The 23161-nt window shown below is 44.4% G+C and overlaps 1 protein-coding gene across 2 annotated transcripts; it reads left to right on the forward strand.

Moving 5' to 3' along the window:
- The first annotated feature begins 4299 nt into the window (after positions 1-4299).
- On the forward strand, positions 4300-20507 carry CCDC117 (coiled-coil domain containing 117). Of its 2 annotated transcripts, XM_003258034.3 has the most exons (5): positions 4300-4658; positions 5342-5392; positions 12535-12759; positions 14739-14876; positions 17311-20507. In XM_003258034.3, exons 1-5 carry the CDS (start codon positions 4474-4476, stop codon positions 17546-17548), a joined length of 837 nt encoding a protein of 278 aa, XP_003258082.1. In that variant the 5' UTR covers positions 4300-4473; the 3' UTR covers positions 17549-20507. The 2 variants fall into 2 exon arrangements, with proteins under 2 accessions (XP_003258082.1, XP_003258083.1); XM_003258035.3 differs by lacking the exon at positions 5342-5392.
- Positions 20508-23161: the final 2654 nt, after the last annotated feature.

Here is a 23161-nt window from a genome sequence, read left to right on the forward strand (position 1 = left end):
AGTGCTGTGATTACAGGCATGAGCCACCGCGGCCATGACTCTCTTTTTATAAATATATATTTATATTTATACGTAGGATCATCTGGATGTTTCGTTTTTGTTTTTTTGAGACAGACCTTTGCCCTTTCACCCAGGCTGAAGTACAGTGGCATGATCATGGCGCCCTGCAACCTTGAACTACTGGGCTCAAGCAATCCCCGTGTCTCAGCCTCAGGAGTAGCTAGGACAACAGGCATGCACCATCATGCCTGGCTAATTTTTTAGGTTTTATTTTTTTACAGACTGGGTCTTGCTATATTGCCCAGACTTGTCTTGAACTTCTGGCTTCAAGCCACATCAGCCTCCCAAAGTGCTGGGATTTCAGATGTGAGCCACCACACCCAGCCTGGAAAAATATTTTTTACTTTTTTTTTTTTTTCCCTAAACCCCAGAATCAACAAGACTATTTGGTAGCCAAGGCTGGAAAAAAGGATATTTTTTAAGGAGAGGAATGAGGTGGCCATTTGTAGAAATTGCCCAGGAGAGTATCTTTTATATCCAGTTAAGCAGTATTTTACTTTAAGAATGCAAATTGAATTGTAAATGGCATTAAGAAAAACGAAACCTAATCCATTATATTGGCAAAGGGGGTTCGTTAGTTTTCTCTTGGATCATCACAATGGCAATAGAGTTGGAGAGGAATGGGGAGAATCTGGAAGCATTTTGCAAGCAAAGTCCATAGAACTTGCTAACTGACTAGATATGAGTGTGAACAAAACAGAGGCATTAATGGTGATGCCTTGGTGTTTGGTCAGAAAGAGAAAAGTATCTTCTGACAGAGGAAACTTGCTTGATACTGGGAGGTGAAGCCAGCTGAGCTTCTGGGTCTGGTGAGGACTTGGAGAACTTTTGCGTCTGGCCAAAGGATTGTAAATGCACCAATCAGCTCTCTGTGTCTAGCTAAAGGATTGTAAATGCACCAATCAGCACTCTGTAAAAACACACCAATTAGCACTCTGTAAAAGGGACCAATCAGCACTCAGTAAAATGGACCAATCAGCACTCTGTAAAATGGACCAATCAGCAGGATGTGGGCAAGACCAAATAAGGGAATAAAAGCTGGCCACTGGAGCCAGCAGTGCCAACCTGTTCGGGTTCCCTTCCGTGCTGTAGAAGCTTTGTTCTTTCACTGTTCACAGTAAATCTTGCTGCTGCCCACTCTGGGTTTACACTGCCTTTATGAGCCATAACACTCACCGGGAGGATCTGTGGCTTCATTCCTGAAGTCAGCGAGATCACAAACCCACTGGGCAGAACAAACAACTCCGCACGGGCCACTTTTAAGAGCGGTAACACTCACTGTGAAGGTCTGCAGGTTCTCTCCTGAAGTCAGCAAGATCACGCACCCACCGGAAGGAAGAAACTCCGGACACATCTGAACATCTGAAGGAACGAACTACAGATGCACCATCTTTAAGAGCTGTAACACTCACTGCAAAGGTCCATGGCTTCATTCTTGAAGTCGGCAAGACCAAGAACCAACCGGAAAGAATAAATTCCAGACACAATACTGTTAGACTTCAGTGTCCTCCTGTTAAACATAGAAATTTCACAGAGCATCATCAAACAAGGCTACTCTGACCTCATGGATCATGATAAAAACAAGTTCACTTAATCCTATCCAAACACAGACAAAAGCATAAACATTGTCCAAACCACAAAAATTGCCAAATATCACCCTACCCTAACTGATATGAAGGACTGTTGCTGCTTTACCAATTACAGGTTCAGCTTTCCTTCATTCCTCACACCTTCTAGAAAAGATTGGTTAAGATACCCAATCACAGCCGGCAGATCACTTGAAGTCAGGAGTTTGAGACCAGCCTGGCCAACATGGTGAAACCCCATCTCTACTAAAAATACAAAAATTAGCCAGGCAAGGTGGCACGCGCCTGTAATCCCAGCTACTCAGGAGGCTGAGGCATGAGAATTGCTTGAACCTGGGAGGGAGAGGCTGCAGTGAGCCAAGATAGCACCACTGCACTCCAGTCTGGGCAACAGAGTGAGACTCTGTCTCAAAAAAAAAAGGAAAAAAAAAGGACACCCAATCACAAATTTATCCCCACTTCCTGACAGGATTAATTCCAGAGCAAAGCTGTTTTCTTTCTTTTCTTTCTCCTTTCCTTTTCTTTCTCTTGCCCTATCGCCCAGGATGGAGTGCAATGGCACGATCTTGAATCTCAGCTCACTACAACCTCTGCCTCCCAGGCTCAAGCGATTCTCCTGCCTCAGCCTTCCGAGTAGCCGGGAGACTATAGGTGTCCACAACCATGCCCGGCTAATTTTTGTATTTTTAGTAGAGACAGGGTTTTGCCATATTGACAAGGCTGGTCTTGAACTCCTGACCTTGTGATCCCACTGCCTCGACCTCCCAAAGTGCTGGGATTACAGGTGTGAGCCACTGCACCCGGCTGAAAATTTCTTTTTTTTTTTTTTTTTTTTTTTGGAGAGGGAGTCTCGCTCTGTCGCCCCTGCTAGAGTGCAGTGGCGTGATCTCTGCTCACTGCAAACTCCGCCTCCTGGGTTCACGCCATTCTCCTGCCTCAGCCTCCCGAGTAGCTGGGACTACAGGCACCCACCACCACGCCCAGCTAATTTTTTGTATTTTTAGTAGAGACGGGGTTTCACCCTGTTAGCCAGGATGGTCTCGCCCTCCTGACCTCATGATCCACCGGCCTTGGCCTCCCAAAGTGCTGGGATTATAGGCGTGAGCCACTGTGCCCAGCCAAAAGCTGTTTTTTAAAACCTTCCCTCAAATCGTCTAACACAACCCCAAATCCTATAAAAAGCCTTTGTAACACTTCCTTAGGGAGACACTTCCTCACTGCAATGAGTGGATAAACCGTTCTTTGTTTAATTATGTACAGGTGTGTGCTTTGGCTGCAGGCCATTGACATTGGCATAAGCAGTTTCAATTGGATGGTGGTGCTGTTCTGAGATGGAAAAAACAGGGCATAATCGGTGATTGGGGGTTGACCATCTGCCAAGCCCAGGCAGGAGATGCTGCCTCTGAATGCCCCAAAGAGGCTGGAAGGCTTGGCAGTACCTCTCACAAGTGCTCTGAGGCTTTTGTTTTTGTTTATGACCTGAGTTTACCTTTTTTTTTTTTTTTTTTGAGACAAGGTCTTGCTCTGTCACTCAGACTGGAGTGCAGTGGTGTAATTATAGCTCACTGTAACCTCAAACTCATGGGCTCAAACAATCCTCTCACCTCAGCCTCCCCAGTAGCTAGGACTACCGGCATGCACCACCACGATGGGCTAATTGTTATTTTTTTTGTTGTTGAGATAGGGTCAAGCTAGACATAGGATGGACTCCTGGCCTCAAGCGATTCTCCCACCTCCCACCTCCGCCAGGCATGGTGGTGTGCACCTGCAGTCCCAGCTACTCGGGAGGCTGAGGCAGGAGAATTTGATCCCAAAGTGATGGGATCACAGGCGTGAGCCACCTTGCCGCACAACTGAGTGTTTTTTTGTTTTGTTTTGTTTCTTGAGTTGTAGTCTGGCTCTGTCACCCAGGCTGGAGTACAGTGGCACGATCTCGGCTCACTGCAACCTCCGCTTCCCAGGTTCAAGCGATTCTCCTGTCTCAGCCTCCGGAGTAGATGGGATTACAGGCGTGCCAATTTTTATATTTTTGGTAGAGACGGGATTTCACCATGTAGGCCAGGCTGGTCTTGAACTCTTGACCTTAAGTGATTCGCCCACCTCGGCCTCCCAAAGTGATAAGATCACAGGCGTGAGCCACCGCCCCCAGCCAGCAACTGAGGTTTCTACTTACCTTCCATGCTGTTCTAAGGCACCACCAACTTCATTTGTATTAAAATTGTTACATTTTTATTAATAGTCACATATTAATAACTGATAATGAGCGTGTATTTTGTCAGGCACTGCTTTAAGGGCTCTAGATTGTTTTTGTTTTGAGACAGGGTCTCCCGGGCTCAAGAGATCCTCCCGCCTCCACCTTCCAAATTGCTGGGATTACACGAGTGAGCCACCGCCCCCCCCAGCTCTCAATGTTTAAATTCATGTACTCCGCACATCAACTCTATGATTATATGTACTATTATTGTCTCATTTTACTACTGTGGAAACTGAGATACGAAACTTGCGGAGTGAGGATTTGAACCTAGGTCATACTCTTGGCTAGCCAGAGCCACCCTAAGCCCCAGCTAAGAAGTCGAGAGGCAGCCATTTTGCTTGTAGTCCGTAAGGACTGCAAATCCCAGCATGCCTCGCGGCAGCGGCCCTCTACACACAACAAATCCCGGCATGCCCCTGAGCGGCCCGAGGTGGAGGGTTCTAGAAGGCGTGACGTGGGGTCGAGAGCGGGATCGGAGGCTGGCGCGTTTCGGCAGTAGCTGTGGCTGCAGCTGCCGGGCCTGGGGACGCGGGCGGTCGAGGCCGCCGTCGCAGCCTCCTCGTCTCGCCGGCTATGGCTGCGCTCGGTCGGCCCTTCAGCGGCCTCCCTCTGAGCGGCGGCTCGGACTTCCTGCAGCCGCCGCAGCCGGCCTTCCCCGGCCGGGCCTTCCCGCCGGGGGCTGACGGCGCCGAGTTGGCCCCGCGGCCGGGACCTCGCGCAGTCTCTAGCAGTCCCGCCGGGAGTGCGGCGCGCGGACGGTGAGGAGCCCGTCGGGCGCAGGGCGCAGGGCGGGCGGGCAGGCTGGGCGCCCCTCGCGGCGGGCGCGGGTAGGGGTGCGGGTCCGCGCCGGGGCTTCTTGACTCTCCCTCCCCACGGCCCTCCGCGGGAGCTTCGCAGCCCAGTTTACAGATGAAGAAACTGATCCCCAGAGACGTTAACTGTAAGTCACCTGGGGTCGCACAGCCCAGGAGTCCGGTCCGAACCTCGGCCCGACTGCGTCCCCGAGAAGTGAGACTTTTCCACTTGGAACCTGGGCGACTCGGTCTGGGTGCCCCCTCGGCGCGGCCGTTGTTAGTGACAACTTTCAGTGTTTCATCTGCAAAGTACGCCAAGCATGGGACAGAAATGGGTCCTCTTAGTGAGATTATGCAAATAAAGTGCTTAACACAGCGCCTGCCCCGAGGACGTTTCCCTCGTTTGGTCCTCTCTAATCTGTCTTCCATTACGTTGACAAAACGACAAGTTGAGATTTCAATGTCCAGTTATGTCAGGGCAGTCCACCGTTACCCGACTGACCTGTGGTTTGTACCCATCCCACTAGGCTCAGAAAGGGACGTTTGGTATGTGGGGATGAGCAAGATTATTGGAGCAAGAAAGAGGATACTGAAAGCACAAGCTCAAGTACATTTCTCAATTGACTGACTTTTGTTTGTTTCAACAGTGTTTCTGTTCACTGTAAAAAGAAACACAAGCGAGAGGAGGAGGATGATGAGTAAGTTTCAGTGGTTGCTTATTCACTCTATGGTCACCGTTAATTGAACCCTTGTTATAGTCTAAATTAGTTAAGTGAAAAGGTGAAACATTAGATGAGTCTCTGGAAAGAGACACAGAAATTAGTGACATTGGTTGTCTTTTGGAGAAAGTAACAGTGGCAGGCAGACAGGTCAGAGGGAAACTTTTCGCTCTATAACAAGTCGTAATTGGATTTTGAGCCATGTTAATATTACATGCGCAAAGTAAAATAAAGGATACATATTGAAAAGTTTTTTTTTTTTTTTTTTTTTTTTTTATGAGACGGAGTCTCCCTCTGTCGCCCAGGCTGGAGTGCAGTGGCGCGATGTGGGCTCACTGCAATCTCCGCCTCCCGGGTTCATGCCATTCTCCTGCCTCAGCCTCCCGAGTAGCTGTGACTATAGGCGCCCACCACGCCTGGCATTTTTTCTTTTTTTTTTTTTTGGTAGAGACGGGGTTTCACCGTGTTAGCCAGGATGGTCTCGATCTTCTGACTTCGTGATCCGCCCGCCTTGGCCTCCCAAAGTGCTGAGATTACAGGCCTGAGCCGCCCTGGTCTGAAAAGTCTTTTTTTTTTTTAAGTCAGGGTCCCTGTTACCCAAGCTGAAGTGCAGTTGTGTGATCACAGCTCACTGCAGCCTCAAACTCCTTGGGCTCAAATGATCTCTCAGCTTCAGCCTCCTGAACAGCCGAGACTACAGACTTGTGCCACCAGGCTCAGCTAATTTTTTAAAAAAATTTTTGTACAGATGGTGTCCCACTGTGTTGCCCAGTCTGGTCATGAACTTCTGGCCTCAAGCAATCCTCCCAACTCTGGGATTACAGGTGTGAACTGTCCCACCAGGCCGTATTACAAAGTCTTACTCCACACCCCTAGTTTTCCCCACTAGAGACAACCCCCCCTACCTGTTTTCAGTGTCTCCTTTAGAAGATAATCTAAAAATTTACCAAATTTACAAGTCTTTTTCTTTTTCTTTCTTTTTTTTTTTGAGACGAGGCCTCATTCTGTCAGGCTGGAGTGCGGTGGCTGTTTTTTTACATTTGTAGGAAGATACGGTTCACACTGTGCAACACATTGGTCTTTTCATTTTACTCTTCTGTAGCTTGTTCCATATCAACACATAGAGAGAGGTTTACGTAATTTCTCTTTCAATAGTTGGGTGGAGGCCGGGCGTGGTGGCTCACACCTGTAATCCCAGCACTTTGGGAGGCTGAGAAGGGCAGATCAGGAGGTCAGGAGTTTGAGACCAGCCTGGCCAGCATGGTGAAACCCCGTCTCTATTAAAATACAAAAATTAGCCGCGGGTAGTGGTGCTTGACTGTAATCCCAGCTACTCAGGAGGCTGAGGCAGGAGAATTGCTCGAACCCGGGAGGTGGAGGTTGCAGTGAGCCAAGATCGCATCATTGCACTCCAGCCTGGGCAATAGAGTGAGACTCCGTCTCAAAAAACAAAAAAAATAGTTGTGTGGAATTCTATCGTAGGAATTGGTATAGATAATTAACCAATTTCCTATTGATGCATTTCTAAGTTATTTCTAATCTTTTGCTATTACAAATCTACCCTGACCATTCTTTTGAACTTCTTTGTGTATGTTTGGAAGTATATGAATGATTTCCTTGATGCAGAATTGCTGGGTATTAAAGTGTGTGCATTTTAAATTTTGAACATGAGTTTTTGCCAATTTATATGCCCATTAACATCTTCTGAACACAAGTGTATTTTTAAACTTTGGGATTGCTGCCCAACTAATAAATGAAAAATTGTATCTCATAAACAGGCAGTCTAATAGAAAAAGAAGTAAGGCCGGGCATGGTTGCTCACGCTTGTAATCCCAGCACCTTGAGAAGCCGAGGCAGGTGGATCACGAGGTCAGGAGTTCAAGACGAGCCTGACCAATATGATGCAACCCTGTCTCTGCTAAAAATAGAAAAATTAGCCAGGTGCGGTGGCAGGTGTCTGTAATCCCAGCTACTCGGGAGGCTGAGTCAGGAGAATCGCTTGAACCCAGGCGGCAGAGGTTGCAGTGAGGCGAGATTGTCCTACTGCACTCTAGCCTGGGTGACAAAGTGAGACTGTGTCTCAAAAAAAGGAAAAGAAGTAAAAAGGTTTCTCAAAGATAATATCCATGAACAACCAAATAAAAAAGTGTTCAACCTCGTTAGTCTTTAGGGAAATGTGTATTAAAGCCACAATGAGATGCCACTCTACCTCCAGATGTTGGGATGCATGTGAAGCACCAGGAACTCTTAAATATGGGTAGGAGTGTAAATTGGGACCATTAGGATCATTAGGCATCCACATTAAAGTCCTGATTTAGCATCCGGTATGGTGTCTCATGCCTGTAATCCCAGCACTTGGGGAGGCCAGGGTAGGTGGATTGCTTGAGCCCAGGAGTTCGAGACCAGCCTGGAAAAAATGGTGAAACCCTGTCTCTACTAAATACAAAGAAATAGCTGGTGTGATGGTGCAAACCTGTGATCCCAGCCACTCTGGAGGCTGAGGCACGAGGAGAAGGCAGAGGTTACAGTGAGCCAAGATTGTGCCACTGCACTCCATCCTAGGCGACAGAGCAAGACTAGATTACCATTTTGGGATGCTGGCAGTATTCTGTATCTTTTTTTTTTTTTCCCAGAGTTTTGCTCTGTTGCTCAGGCTGGAATGCAGTAGCACAGGCTCAGCTCACTGCCACCTCTGTCTCAGGTTCAAGCGATTCTTCTGCCTCATCCTCCCAAGTAGCTGGGATTACAGGCGTGTGCCACCACGCCCAGCTAATTTGTTGTTGTTGTTGTTTTTGTTTTTTTGTTTTTGAGACGGAGTTTCGCTCTTGTTGCCCAGGCTGGAATGCAGTGGCGCAATCTCAGCTCAGGACAACCCTCTGCCTCCCAGCTTCAAGCGGTTCTCCTGCCTCAGCCTCCTGAATAGCTGGGATTACAGGCATGTGCCACCATGCTTGGCTAATTTTGCATTTCTAGTCGAGACAGGATTTCTCCATGTTGGTCAGGCTGGTCTGGAACTCCAGACCTCAGATGATCCTCTCGCCTTGGCCTCCCAAAGTGCTGGGATTATAGGCATGAGCCACCACACCCAACCAATTTTTTGTATTTTTAATAGAGAAAGGGTTGTGCCATGTTGGCCAGGCTGGTTTAAAACTCGTGACCTCAAGTAATCTGCCCGCCTTGGCCTTCCAAAGTGCTAGGATTACAGGTGTGAGCTACTGTGCCAGGCCAGTATACTGTCGCTTTTTTTTTTTTTTTTTGAGATGGCATCTTGCTCTGTTGTCCAGGCTGGAGTGCAGTGGCGCAATCTCGGCTCCCTCGGCACAACCTCTGCCTCCCAGGTTCAAGTGATTCTCCTGCCTCAGCCTTGCATGTAGCTGGGACTACAGGCGTGTGATAATTTTTTGTATCTTTGGTACAGACGGGGTTTCACCATGTTAGCCAGGATGGTCTCAATCTCCTGACCTTGTGATTCGCTTGCCCGCTCACCCTGGCCTCCCAAAGTGCTGGAATTACAGTTGTGAGCCACCGCGCCTGGCCTATTCTGTATCTTCAATTATATTGTCATCATTGTTTTGTAATTATTTGTTAAGCTGTATGTTTGATGTAATTTTATGTTTGTAGAATTTTATAGTTTAAAAGGTTAAAGAAGTTTAGATTGCTGATTTAATTTATATTTGTTAATTATAAGTGATACTGGACATCTTTTCTTTTCTTTTTTTTTTTTTTGAGATGGACTCTCACTCTGCCGCCAGGCTGGAGTGCGGTGGCATGATCTTGACTCACTTTAACCTCCACCTCCTGGGCTCAAGCGATTCTCCTGCCTCAGCCTCCCGAGTTGCTGGGACCACAGGTTTGCGCCTCCAGGCCCAGCTAATTTTTATATTTTTAGTAGAGACGGGGTTTCACCATGTTGGTCAGGATGGTCTCGATTCCTTGACCTCATGATCCACCTGCCTCAGCCTCCCAAAGTTCTGGGATTACAGGCGTGAGCCCCTGCTCCTGGCTGTTTATGCAAATTTTCTATTGGCTTATTGATCTTTTTCTTATAGGAATTTTTTTGTTTGTTTGTTTGTTTTGAGATGTATCCTCGCTCTCTTGCCCAGGTTGCAGTACAGTAGCACAATCAGGGTTCACCGCAACTTCTGCGTCCTGGGTTCAAGCAATTCTTCTCTCTCAGCCTCCGAGTAGCTGGGATTACAGGTGCGTGCCACCACGCCCGGCTAATTTTTTGCATTGTTAGTAAAGACAGGGTTTCCTGTTAGCCAGGATGGTCTCTATCTCCTGACCTTGTGCTGGGATTATAGGCGTGAGCCACCACGTCCTGCCAGGAAATCTCTATTAAGGAATGTTTTCTTCAAATTTATCCTTTGTCTTTTAACTGTGTGTATGATTTTTTTTGCCATTGGACACTTTGGATTTTCTAAACTTGTTGATACATAGATTCATAAAACATTAAATTTGAAAGTTCCCTTAATTTAAAAATCACTAGGTCAGGCACGGTGGCTCATGCCTGTAATCCTAGCACTTTGGGAGGCCGAGGCAGGCAGATCACCTCAGATCAATAGTTTGAGACCAGCCTGGCCAACATGGTGAAACCTCTTCTCTATTAAAAATAGAAAAATCAGCCGGGCGTGGTGGTGCGTGCCTGTAGTCCCAGCTACTCGGGAGGTTGAGGCAGGAGAATTGCTTGAACCCAAGAGGTGGAGGTTGCAGTGAGGCCCACTGAACAGAAAATATTTATGTTCTTTATTGCCTCAGGATTACTGTGGAAAACACAGGACCCTTTTTGCTTTTATCTTTTGGGGTTCTGTCTTAAGATGTTATTATAGATGCTAAAATAAATAAAAAGTTTAAAGTATAGAAACTGTTGGCTTAAAAAGTTAACCATCTTTAATTTACAAATGGAGAAGTTGAGGCCTTGGGAGGCAGTGGGATGAGACATTTGGATGTCTAATGCCCAGAAGCGTGCTATCATATTATCTTTGGGACTTAATTATCAGTGATCTCTATTTAGAAAGTGGACCTACAGGCATGAAATAACTTAGCCTAAATCGTGTTGTTGGAGGTCAGAGTGCAGAACCCAGGTGTTAAACTTATTTGCATTTTATAGTGGAATTATTAGATGTGTGGGGAAATTACGTGTTCTCTTTAGATTTATTTTGCTTTTTGGGGATGTGGACTCTCACTGTGTTGCTCAGGCTGGTCTCAAACACTGGGCTCAAGTGATCTCCTTCCTCAGCCTCCCAAGTAGCTGGGACTGTAGGCACACACCACCACACTCGCCTTATTCTGCTTTTTCTTAGCTGTTTTTTGTAAGTATAACTATTTTCTGCTTTTCAAAATATCACATACTTTATTTATTTATTTATTTATTTATTTTTGAGACGAAGCCTTGGTCTGTTGCCCAGGCTGGAGTGCAGTGACACAGTCTCAGCTCACTGCAACCTCCCCCTCCTGAGTTCAAGCGATTCTCCTGCCTTGGCCTTCCTAGTAGCTGGGATTAAAGGTGCGTGCCACCACGCCCAGCTATTTTTTTTTGTATTTTTAGTGGAGACAGGGTTTCACCATGTTGGCCAGGCTCATCTCAAACTCTTGTCCTCAAGAGATCCACCTGCCTCGGCCTCCCAAAGTGCTGGGATTACAGGCGTGAACTACCATGCCCGGCCTAAAATATCCCATATTTTCAAACTATTCAAATGTGACAAAAAGATATAGCTGAACATTCTTAATGCTTTCTTAGGAGTTAAAACTAATTATAAACCAAACATTTTAATAGTTGACTGCATTAAAAAAATCTAGGTTTGAGAGATCTGTTCCTTGTCAGATTTTATATTGCCAGAGACTTTAATGTTGGTTTTCACATTGAATAGAAATTTCACATGGAATAGAAATTTCTTTTTGTAAAATACATGCCTCTTCCTTTGGCCCTCAGTTTAAACAGTCAGAGGCTGTGGTAACCATTAATGATTTTTTTTTGGTTATAGAGTTGTATTCTGGCCTTGAGACTGTACTTGCTGATGCCCAGGCAATAAAGTACTTTTGCTCTATGTACATAATAGAACAGGGCCGATTGACTATTCAGCTTGCTTCAGACAGCTTTCAGCTAAACACTGCGTATATCGTAGTGCTTGCAAATACTACTTTGTGGTAAGTGCTTGAACAGTTGAACCTCCCTAAGAAGGTGCAGGGAGTTAGTAAAAATGGCATGGAGATATGATTCAGGAGCTCTGGTGTCTGGTCCTCAAGGTACAACTCACTACTTTACTGTGACACTTTGGAGAAGCCAGGTTAGTTTTTCTGGGTCCTAGTTTCCAAATCAAAAAAGAAAAAAAAATGGATTTGATGAATTCTAAAGTTTGTATGAAGTACAAATTTGTTTAGGATGTGAAGACATTATGTTGCAAAGTGGGAGAAAATTGGACCCCACTATTGGTTGGACACTGATAGAGCCTCTGACATTTTGAAGGGGACAAAGAAATTAATGCTGTCACCCACACCTGTAATATTAATACTTGAAACAAACCTCCTGAGACATAACATTTTTGCCCTAAGGGAATATAGAATGGCTGCCAGACCATCTTCCTATGTGTTTGATGGAGCAGTAGCAGTATGACAAAATATGATGCTGAATTGCTGACTTTTGGTTTCTTTTTTTCATTCATTCATTCATTCATTCATGGTTTGAATTAGCGTCTCACTATGTTGCCCAAGCTGGTCTTGAACTCTGGGCTCAAGTGATCTTCCCACCTCAGCCACTCCAAGTGCTGGTATTACAGGTGTGAGCCACCACACCCAGCCAACTTTTGGTTTCTTTACTTCCCACTTGACCTTTCCAGAGCCAAATAAGCAGGAATGACTTTAAGGTCCCACATTGAACACTTACTGTCTGAACAGGTAAAATCTTGCAGGTGCATCTTTATTTGGCAAAGGGCAGTAGAAGAAAACAGTTTAATGTGGCTGTGAGAATAGCAGGAAAAATAACACAGTATTTTCCATCTTGTAACTTTACATTGTTAAAAAAGCTAGTTTTTTAAATATAAAAATTTGATTGGAGATAGGAATGATAAACATTTCATTTGTATTAGTTGGGATTTTCATTGAATTTTTTTTCTTTTTTTCAGCTGTCCAGTAAGAAAGAAAAGGATAACTGAAGCAGAGCTCTGTGCTGGTCCTAATGACTGGATTCTTTGTGCACATCAGGATGTAGAGGGGCATGGAGTAAATCCCAGCATTACTGGCCTTTCCGTACCTGGGATATTAGATGTTATTTGTGAAGAAATGGATCAGACAACTGGAGAACCACAGTGTGAAGTTGCCCGAAGGAAGCTTCAGGAGATTGAGGACAGGTAAATGGGCAGTGTATATAGCTGGTTTTTTGCTGTTCTCTTGTAATAACTCTGCTCATATAAGCTAGTTCTGTTTTTCATTTTGTGATACCTTGATCCTTAGCCTCTCAGAAAGACTGTAAGTCAGAGAATTCAAAGTGTATTTTTTTTGTTTTTTTGTTTTGTGTTTTAGGTGGAGTTTTGCTCGTTACCTAGGCTGGAGTGCAGTGGCACCATCTTGGCTCAGTGCAACCTCCACCTCCCGGGTTCAAGTGATTCTCCTGTAGCTGGGATTACAGGCATGCGCCACCACGCCTGGCTAATTTTGTATTTTTAATAGAGATGGGGTTTCTCCATTTGGTCAGGCTGGTCTTGAACTCATGACCTCAGGTGATCCCCCTGTCTTGGCCTCCCAAAGTGCTGGGATTACAGGCGTGAGCCAGCCCCCTCCCCCGCCTTTTTTTTTTCTTTTTTTTTTAAATTGAGACGGGGTCTTGCTTTGTCACCCAGGTTGGAGTGCAGTGGCTCACTGCAGTCTTGACCTTTCAGGCTTAACTCATCTGCCCCCCTCAGCCTCCTGAGTAGCTGGGACTGCAGGCCACCACCCCTGGCTAATCTTTGTATCTTTTGTAGAGACGGGATTTCGCCATGTTGCCCAAACTGGTCACGCATTCCTGGGCCCAAGCAAGCTGCCTGCCTTGGCGTCCCAAAGTGCTGGGATTACAGGCGTGAGCTACTGTGCTGGGCCAGCCTTTTTTTTTTTTTTTTTTTTTTTTTTTTTTTGAAACAGTTTCTGTCGCCCAGGCTGGAGTACAATGGTGTGATCTCGGTGCTCACTGCACCCTCTGCCTCCCAGGTTCAAGCAATTCATTTGCCTCAGCCTCCTGAGTAGCTGGGATTACAGGTGTCTGCCACCACACCTGGCTAATTTTTTTTTTTGTATTTTTATTTTTGGAGACAGTCTCGCTCTGTTGCTCAGGCTGGAGTGCAGTGGTGCGATCTCGGCTCATTGCAATCTCCGCCTCCCGGGTTCAAGCGATTCTCCTGCCTCAATCCCCTGAGTAGCTGGGATTACAGGTGCCTGCCATCACTCCTGACTAATTTTTGTATTTTTAGTAAAGACGGGGTTTCACCATGTTGGCCAGGCTGGTCTTGAACTCCGGACCTTGTGATCCGCCTGCCTCTGCCTCCCAAAGGGCTGGGATTACAGGCATGAGCCATTGCGCCCAGCCTTTTTTTGTATGTTTAGTAGAGACAGGGTTTTGCGATGTTGGCCAGGCTGGTCTCGAACTCCTGGCCTCAGGTGATCTGCCTATCTCGGCCTCCTCAAGTACTGGGATTACAGATGTGAGCCACCATGCCCGGCCCTGAAGTATGTGCTTTTAAAGTGAATTCTTCTCATAGAACTACTAAGCGTTTTCACTTACTGCCTCTGAATATTAATTTTGGTTTATGTGATAATTCTCTAAAAATATTATTCAGATTTGATTATATGTAAAACTTTTTTGTTAAATGAAATGTTGAACAACCCTCTGAGTATAGTTTTGTTTTGTTTTGAGACGGAGTCTTGCTCTGTTGCCCAGGCCGGTGTGCAATGGCACGATTTTGGTTCACTGCAACCTCCGCCTCCCGGGTTCAAGTGATTCTCCTGCCTCAGCCTCCTGAGTAGCTGGATTACAGGCATGTGTCACCACACCCGACGAATTTTTGTATTTTTAGTAGAGATGGGGTTTCACCATGTTGGCCAGGCTCTTCTCCAACTCCTAACCTCAGGTGATCTGCCCACCTCAGCCTCCCAAAGTGCTGGGATTACAGGTGTGAGCCACCACGCCCGGCCTGAGTATACCTTCTATACTCAGGTATAGCCTCATTTTTTGCTTGGTCTATTGCTGTATTACTGCTTTTATCCTTTTTTATTTTTAAAATTTTGTCCAAATACTAGAATATATAATAGATTGACTAAATATTATTTCTTTCTTCTGCTGCCTTAATTCATTTAGGATAATTGATGAAGATGAAGAAGTTGAAGCTGACAGAAATGTTAACCATCTCCCCAGTCTTGTCCTTTCTGATACCATGAAAACAGGTTTGAAGAGGGAATTTGATGAAGTTTTTACAAAGAAAATGATTGAGTCTATGTAAGTTTTGGTACCTGATTTCTATTTAATTATGATCTTGGAGGGAAAACCCAATGTCTAGATTCTGCCCACCCTGTCCTCATTAGCTCTTTTTATCTCCTGATCACCAGACAGTTGGAGATTGACTTTTTCCTAGTTCATTAGGGGTGAGCAAAGTGCTTTACAAGCAGGAGTTTGAGGTACGGGGAAGTGGCTGCCTTGCCCACTTACTCTTTGGTTCCTTTGAAGACCTGAAATGGACTGCAGTCTGCTATTTGGAAATGGGATGACTGGCAAGAGAGCCCACTCTCTCAAGTTCCTGTGATACAGGAACCACATTTTAAAGGCTTTTGTTTACCTGGCCTTCTAAGTTACCCAGGAACAACATTGAGGCCTAGGGAAAAAATAAAGTGGCCCAACAGTGAAAAGTAGTTACTGCAAAGACTGCAAAACAAAGCTCATATTCTTGGCTCATAGCATAGTCCTTCCAGGCCTTTAGCAGAGCTGTTTTGCTCTTAATCTAAACACAGGTTATGAGCTCAGTTATCTAGTTTCCTAGATCATCAGGGTAGAAGCAGAAACAGCAAATGAGAGCAGAACAAACAAAACTCCTAACAGGGAGCTGTGACTACACTGTGAGGACAAGAGAGGAAACTGGAAAGCAAACACAATAACCTAAAAAGTAAAGTGGCCTGGGGCCCCTGAGTAATGATTAGCCCAGCTCTGTAATCTTGTAGTCCGTGAAGCCTCCATGATCTCAAATTGTCATTATTCACTATGTAAAATAGTACGGAAGTTAGTTATAAAGTGCTTAGGAAGGACTTTAGATCGAGTTGGTACTCAATAAGGGCAAGTTTCGGGTATCTGAAAAAGCCTCTTAGGACACCAGTCTCAGTGAGGGCAGACAGATGAGGCATTATTACCTTTGGATACAGTGGAGATGATTTTGTGCTAGAAGTTCAGCTGCTATTTGGTCTTTGATTACAGAGGTTTTGCATTAGGTTCCTATCTTGAGCTTATAATTAAGTACCCAGCCCTAAGGGTGGGTAAATAGCCAGAAGTAAGCTGGTCATGTTGCCCTCCAGCCTAAAATACAGCACTTTCTGCTTTTGGTAGTTTTCCAGAAGCTAACCTTTGAGGGTATCTCGTTTTGTTGTTGTTGTTGTTTTTGAGATGGAGTCTTGCTCTGTCACCCAGGCTGGAGTGCAGTGGCCCGATCTTGGCTCACTGCAAGCTCCGCCTCCCGGGTTCATGACATTCTCCTGCCTCAGCCTCCCGAGTAGCTGGGACTACAGGCACTTGCCACCTCGCCTGGCTCATTTTTTGTATTTTTAGTAGAGATGGGGTTTCACCGTGTTAGCCAGGATGGTCTCGATCTCCTGACCTCATGATCCACCCTCTTCGGCCTCCCAAAGTGCTGGGATTACAGGCATGAGCCACCGTGCCCGGCCAAGAGTATCTCATTGTTTGATGTTTTATTTTTGCTTCGTCTTTGGGCCCAGACACCATCCCTGCCACATTGTGTGTGTAACAGTCATTTTGCCTTAACCGTGAAGCTTGTTTTGTTTTGTGTTTTGAGACAGGGTCTCACTCTGTCACCCAGGCTGGAGTGTAGTGGCATGATCACAGCTCACCACAGCCTTGACCTCCCAGGCTCAGGTGATCCTCCCACCTCAGCCTCCCGAGTAGCTGGGACTACAGGCACCTGCTACCACACCCAGCTAATTTTCGTATTTTTTGTAGAGATGGGGTTCACCACATTGCCCGGGCTGGTTGCAGACTCCTGGGCTCAAACCATCTGCCTGGCTTGGCCTCCCAAAGTGCTAGGATTACAGGCATGAGCCACTGTGCCTGGCCCATAAAGCATTATACTTTGTATCAGTACTAAAAGGCATCTGAGATACTTTCAGCATGTTTGTCCAGTGTTTCCTTTTCATTTATAATGATTTAGTATAAGCTAGCTGCCTACATCTAATATTAACCACAATTTAAAAAAATTTCCAACAATCAAGGGCTCTGTGTTTTCACATTGGATTTTTAAATACTTCCAATCACAGCATCATTACAGCCACTTGATTTGGTTAAATATACATGTTGAAGTGTGCAATGTTATGTATTTGAGGGGCCTTTCTAAAGATCAGTTGGAGCCAGGCATGGTGGTATGTGCCTGTAGTCCTAATCACTGGGAAGGCTGAAGTGGGTAGATTGCTTGAGCCCAGGAGTTAAAGGCTGCAGTGATCTATGACTGTGCCACTGTACTCCACCATGGACAACACAGCAAGACCCCATCTCTTAAAAAAAAAAAAAGGAAAGTAAAGATCAGTTTGTGTGTTCTAAATCTCCTGTTTTGCTGCCATCAGTCCTTAAGGTATTAGGTAATGTTGGCTTTTCAACCTACAGCTTTTGTTTTCATGTCCTAAAATTTTTTGATAAAAGTCTGTATCTTCTGTCTTAGGAGCCGTCCTTCCATGGAGCTTGTTCTCTGGAAACCCCTCCCTGAACTCCTTTCTGATAAGCCAAAGCCATCCTCTAATACTAAGAACTATACAGGAGAGAGCCAAGCTAAGCATGCAGCTGCTGGCACTGCCTTCCCTCAGAGAACTGAACTGTTTTTGGAACCTCGGCAAACAGCGATGTCTCTTTATAATAGTTTGGAGACAGCTACTAGCACAGAAGAAGAGATGGAACTCTAGAAACCAATTTCTACACTAAAGTTGTCAAATGTTAGAAGAATCCTGTGTTCAGTTATGAGACTCTTTGCATAGTATAGGGATTTGAAAGTTTTATGAGACGGGTGTAATAATATCTCCACCTGTGATTTGGGGGTGGGACTCTTATTTTGGGTAGCCATTTATTGACTTCAACTTTTTGCCAAGGAAGTTTGTCTCAAGGGAAAAGCAGTTTTCTGTGGGGCTTATTAAAGGAATGTTGGTTTACATTCTCTTCAAAGACAAGTATAGAAGCTGTATGTGTAAGGGTGACTTAAATCCTATGTCACATTGTCTAAACTATTCAGACACTTGGAGAATATTCTCCTTGAATTAAAAAAGATGATTAAGAAGGATGCTCCTACAACTGTATCCTGACAGTTAAGTCACAGCTTAGTGTGTAGATATGAGCTGTTTACAGTGGTGACTATATATAATTGGGGAGAAGGAGGGAAGAGAGCAGTAGCTTAAGCCTGTTGCTAAAAAATTAAATTTCTTAGCAACTTGTAATTTAGTTATCAATTCAGTATAGCTCTGTTGATTAAATAGCCAATAGTATTGTGGCTCTCCTCTTTGACTATGAAAATATAGAGAAAGTTTTCCCTTTAAGGCTTTTTTGCCTTGTGCCACTGTTGCTCCTGGGTGTCCCTTGCGTAATTGATAAGCCCAGTTATTCAGTAATGTTTACAAATTAATTGACTTTGAATGATAGTTAAAAGATTATGAGGTAACCCATCTGCAATTTGCCTGTGGGAGAGGCATCCTTTAGTTCATCTTAAGGAAGTGCTTTGTCAGCTAAATCCAGCATTGATAACTTTAGTAATTTTTTTAAAAAGTTATACTTGTATTAGCAAGTTTTTTTTTTTTTTTCCCCACCGCAGCCTCCACCTCCCGGGTTCAAGCGATTCTCCTGCCTCACCCTCCCGAGTAGCTGGGATTACAGGTGCCCGCCTCCACGCCCAGCTAATTTTTGTATTTTTAATAGAGACCGGTTTCGCCATGTTGGCCAGGCTGGTCTCGAACTCCTGACCTCAGGTGATCCGCCCACCCCAGCTTCCCAAAATGCTGGGATTACAGGCGTGAGCCACGGCGCGCAGCCAGCAAGTTGTTTTTAAATGTTAATACAGAAAACAGTGAATGATTAGCTGAAAATATATGAGCAGGTGACATTGAGGTTTACTGAAATAGCCAATTTGACTGGTGCTTAGACTATTGTGCGGTAAACCTAAAAGGTAGTGGAGAATTGCTTCCTGCTAGCAGGAAGCCTTCATCTTCTTGAGTACCTAAACCAGGCTTCAGTTGTCCTTTGAGGATAGCCAGGTTTGAAATTTTTAGTTTCTCAGGAAGAGCTCTTCTATGTGGCAGGGTCTGATAGGGCAAAATAAAATGACAATTTCTTTATTGCTACAGAGTATCCACTATAAGTTATTAAATGAGTGTAATGGTATAATGCCCTTCTATCACACAACAGGACACCACCCCAGTTTTGTTTTCTGGGTTTCTTCCCCCTTTGTAGGAATCAGATACCTTTTGTAGAAAAAAATGGCTTATGCCACATAAAGGTGAATTTTTAGAAACCACCTTCTAGACGTTTTTGGAACCCTTACTGAAATCCCTCCCCTTGTTACAGATGGCGTAGAAGTCACAAGTCTGTTAATTGGACTGTTGCTTCTTTGCCTGTTCCTGCTTTCTCTTTCTGTCTGGATAGTCAGGAAAAGATTTAATGTTTAATATTTAAACAAAATATTTAATGTCTATACAGTAAAATTATTCAAACTTCAAACCAGTATTGAAAGCAGTTGGAAACCAGCTAATAGTTTCTTAATCTCAGATTTCGAGATGAATGTAAACTGTATTCTTTTGAAATGTGCAAGTGTTTGATTCATGCCATTTGATAAACTTCTGCCTTGTAGTCATTGTTTGATGGGACCAACTTGTAAAGTATGAGCCTTAAATAAATCTCCATTCTAAAAAATGTGTTCTAGTGCAACACAAAAACATGAAGTGACTGCCCAGAGGTAGAGTTAGTGTTTAGGTGGAAAGGGAGATGACAGCTTTCCAAAGAAGGGCCTAAAACACACCAAGATTGTCTTCTGCAGGAATTTCTGGGCAGGTCTGCGACTAAAGGTCTTACGATGAAAAGGAAGAAACAAGCCCCCAACACAAGGCTCTGATACTACTGGTAAATGTAGGAGAGAAGATTCTGTTAATTAAAATCCAAACAGAGCTTATTTCAGTAGTCAAGTTACCTGACATTATAATTATTTCTGCAGGATAATTGATGTTTTATGTTCTTTTTTGGACTTTATCTTCTTGCATATGTTTCTACAAAAATTGTTTTCTTCATCCTTGTGGTGCTTACTCATCTGAGCCGTCTCCACAGTCCCAATGCCTCTGCTTTTTGTTTTACTTTTGTAGCATAAGGTTTTTGTGTTTGCCTTGCCTTAAGATTTCCCTAGGGAGTTACCAGGGCTTTTCGTTTTGTATAGCTTTTGCAGCATGGATCAAACATTGGCTTACTGTGCTAATGTGTGAAGAGAAAAAATTCTCTAAAGCAGGTGAGCTTTAATGAACAAATGTGTATTTTATCTGAGTTTGAGTAGGGTGCGTTGTGGTTTTTGTTTTTTGGGTTTTTTTTTTTTTGTAATTATATGAAGAAAGTCCAGTTCTCATAAATATTAATCACTTAAAAAACCTACTCTTTTTTGAAAAGGTACACATGTAAAATTTAGGAAAATAACTAAAGTAGGCTGGAACCATAAGAAGAATGTTGACCAGCACGTTCATTTATTATTTTGGATTTGGAACTTGGCTTTGTTTTTCAATAGTGACAAGAATGGTTCAGTTCTAGGAATGTTCTGGAAGATGCTGTTAATTTTACTTTAAAATGAGAATCTGGTGTTTCTGTATTTTATTGTTTTCAATAAAACTTAAGTGTTTTGGACTTTTGAGATATTTGTATTACTCCACTTAAATAATGAAATCAGGTATCTCCTTTCCTCTGAATTGTAGTTGAAGCAGCATTCATATCAGTGAAGGACTTAAATTTATCCTGAAGGGATAATTATGTTGGGATAAAGCTAAGTATCATATTTGAATTAGCTGTTGCCAAAATAGGCAGGCTATGTGTTGCTATTCTAAAACCCATAGACTGCTTTTCACTCAGAGCAATTCACTGCTATTGTTAGTATTTAGATGGCAGTGGTAACTGTATTCAAAAATGTTCAAATGGGCCAGGTACGATGGTGCACACCTGTGCCAGCACTTCATGAGGCTGAGGCAGGAGGATCACTTAAGCCGAGGAGAGACCAGCCTGGGCAATGTTAGCAAGACCTTTTCTCTTAAAAAAAAAAAAAAAAAAAAAAAAAAAAATATATATATATATATATATATATATATATATATATTTATATATATCCAAATGTAGAGTTGGAAGTGGCATACAGAGTTCATAGAGAGGGGGTTGAAGATCTTTGAAAATGGGGAATGGAAAACCCAGTGATGTTCACTTACGTTGTTAATTTTTTTGTGTGTGAGACGGAGTTTTGCTCTTGTTGCCCCAGCTGGAGTGCAATGGCATGATCTCGGCTCACCACAACCTCTGCCTCCTGGGTTCAAGCAATTCTCGTGCCTCAGCTTCCTGAGTAGCTGGGATTACAGGCATGTGCCACCACACCTGGCTAATCTTTGTGGTTTTTTTGTTTTTGTTTTTTTTTTTTTTTTTGAGACGGAGTCTCGCCCTTTCGCCAGGCTGGAGTGCAGTGGTGCAATATCGGCTCGCTGCAACCTCCACCACCCAGGTTCAAGCGATTCTACTGCCTCAGCCTCCTGAGTAGCTGAGACTATAGGCGCGCACCACCATGCCCAGCTAATTTTTTTTGTACTATTAGTAGAGATGGGGTTTATCCATGTTTGTCAGGCTGGTCTCGAACTCCCAACCTCAGGTGATAGGCTTGCCTCGGCCTCCCAAAGTGTTGGGATTATAGGTGTGAGCCACCGTGCCCAGCTGGTTCCTTTCTTTAAGACTTGACAGGTCACTGGGTGGCAGTATTGCCTGCATATTTACATTCTTTGATAAATGCATTCCTGATTTGGTGGGCAGGGGGAGTTAAGTTTGGGATACAATTACAAAAAACAAAGCATGGTGGGTTTTTTTTTTGAGACGGAGTCTCCCTCTGTTGCCCAGGCTGGAGTGCAGTGGCGCGATCTCGGTTCACTGCAACCTCTGTCTCCCGGGTTCAGGCGATTCTCCTGCCTCAGCTTCCTGAGTAGCTGCGACTACAGGCATGTGCCACCACGCCCAGCTAATTTTTGTATTTTTAGTAGAGATAGAGTTTCACCATATTGGCCAGGCTGGTCTCGAACTCCTGACCTTGTGATCCACCCACCTCAGCCTCCCAAAGTGCTAGGATTACAGGCGTGAGCCACTGTGCCCGGCCGCATGTTTTGTTTTTAATCAAAATTTGGAAATCACAGCTAAAAATGATCTAATTACAGGTTTGGAAACTAAAGCCTGAGTAGATCGTGTCATCCGGTTCCTCAGGTCAGTGTTCTTTCCACTTGACCAGTTGGTTTTAAGAGTCTTTGCAGATCTAAGATGTCATTTAGATTTTGTTGAAATAACTGATAATATAGTTCAAGCAGTCTAACATTAAACTCCTTGAGGAAACATGGTTTAGTATGTATCAGTTTGGTACAAATCCTCTAGCTGTGTTAATTCCCTAGTTTCTCAGACTACCAGTAGCATCTTAGAGATGAAGTAGTTGTAGTTAGAACAGTGTTTGGATTATAGCTCTAGCAAGACAATGATGTTTGGTTAGGTGCAGTGGCTCGTGCTTATAATCCCAGCACTTTGGGAGGCTGAGGTCGGAAAATTGCTTGAGTCCACACGTTTTGAGACCAGCCTGGGCAACACAGTGGGACTCTGTCTCTATAAGAAATTTAAAAGTTAGGTGTGGTGGCTGGTCCCAGCTACTCAGGAGGCTGAGGTGGGAGGATGGCTTGAGTCCAGGAGTTAGAGGCTGCAGTGGGCCATTATTGTGCCATTGCAGCTCAGCCTGGGTGACAGTGAGACCCTGCCTCAAAAGACTGATGTTTTCTTTCAATAACTGGTGGGTAAACAAGCCAGTCTTCCTATTTCTTTTTTTTTTTTTCATTATTTATGTATTTATTTTTTAGAGATGGGGTCTTGCTATGTTGCCCAGCTGGTCTGGAACTGGGCTCAAAACATCCTCCCACTTCAGACTCAAAAGTGCTGGGATTATAACCATGAGCCACCGTGCCTGGCCCAGTCTTCCTGTTTCTTAATGAACTTTATGTCATAAGAGAATTGAATTCTTAGGAGACTAGAATGTAACTGATTATTGTAAAGTGTGCCTGGAGTAAGCAGTATTACCCTCTGCCTACAGTTCTGTCCCTACTTTCTCTCTGCTCCAATAGCATATCTAGTAGAAAAGCAAGGAGGGGGCTGGGTGCGGTGGCTCACGCCTGTAATCCCAGCATTTTGTGAGGCTGAGGTGGGTGGATCACTTGAGGTCAGGAGTTTGAGTCCAGCCAGGCCAACATGGCGAAACCCTGTTTCTACTAAAAATATAAAAA

Source organism: Nomascus leucogenys, chromosome 7b, assembly GCF_006542625.1.
Source record: "Nomascus leucogenys isolate Asia chromosome 7b, Asia_NLE_v1, whole genome shotgun sequence".
NCBI lineage: Eukaryota > Metazoa > Chordata > Mammalia > Primates > Hylobatidae > Nomascus > Nomascus leucogenys.

Coding starts and splice junctions, on each gene's coding strand:
- CCDC117 (XM_003258034.3), top strand. CDS start 4,474: ATGGCTGCGCTCGGTCGGCCCTTCAGCGGCCTCCCTCTGAGCGGCGGC. Junction 5,393..12,534: donor CGAGAGGAGGAGGATGATGA/GTAAGTTTCAGT, acceptor TCTTTTTTTCAG/CTGTCCAGTAAGAAAGAAAA. Junction 14,877..17,310: donor AAGAAAATGATTGAGTCTAT/GTAAGTTTTGGT, acceptor CTTCTGTCTTAG/GAGCCGTCCTTCCATGGAGC.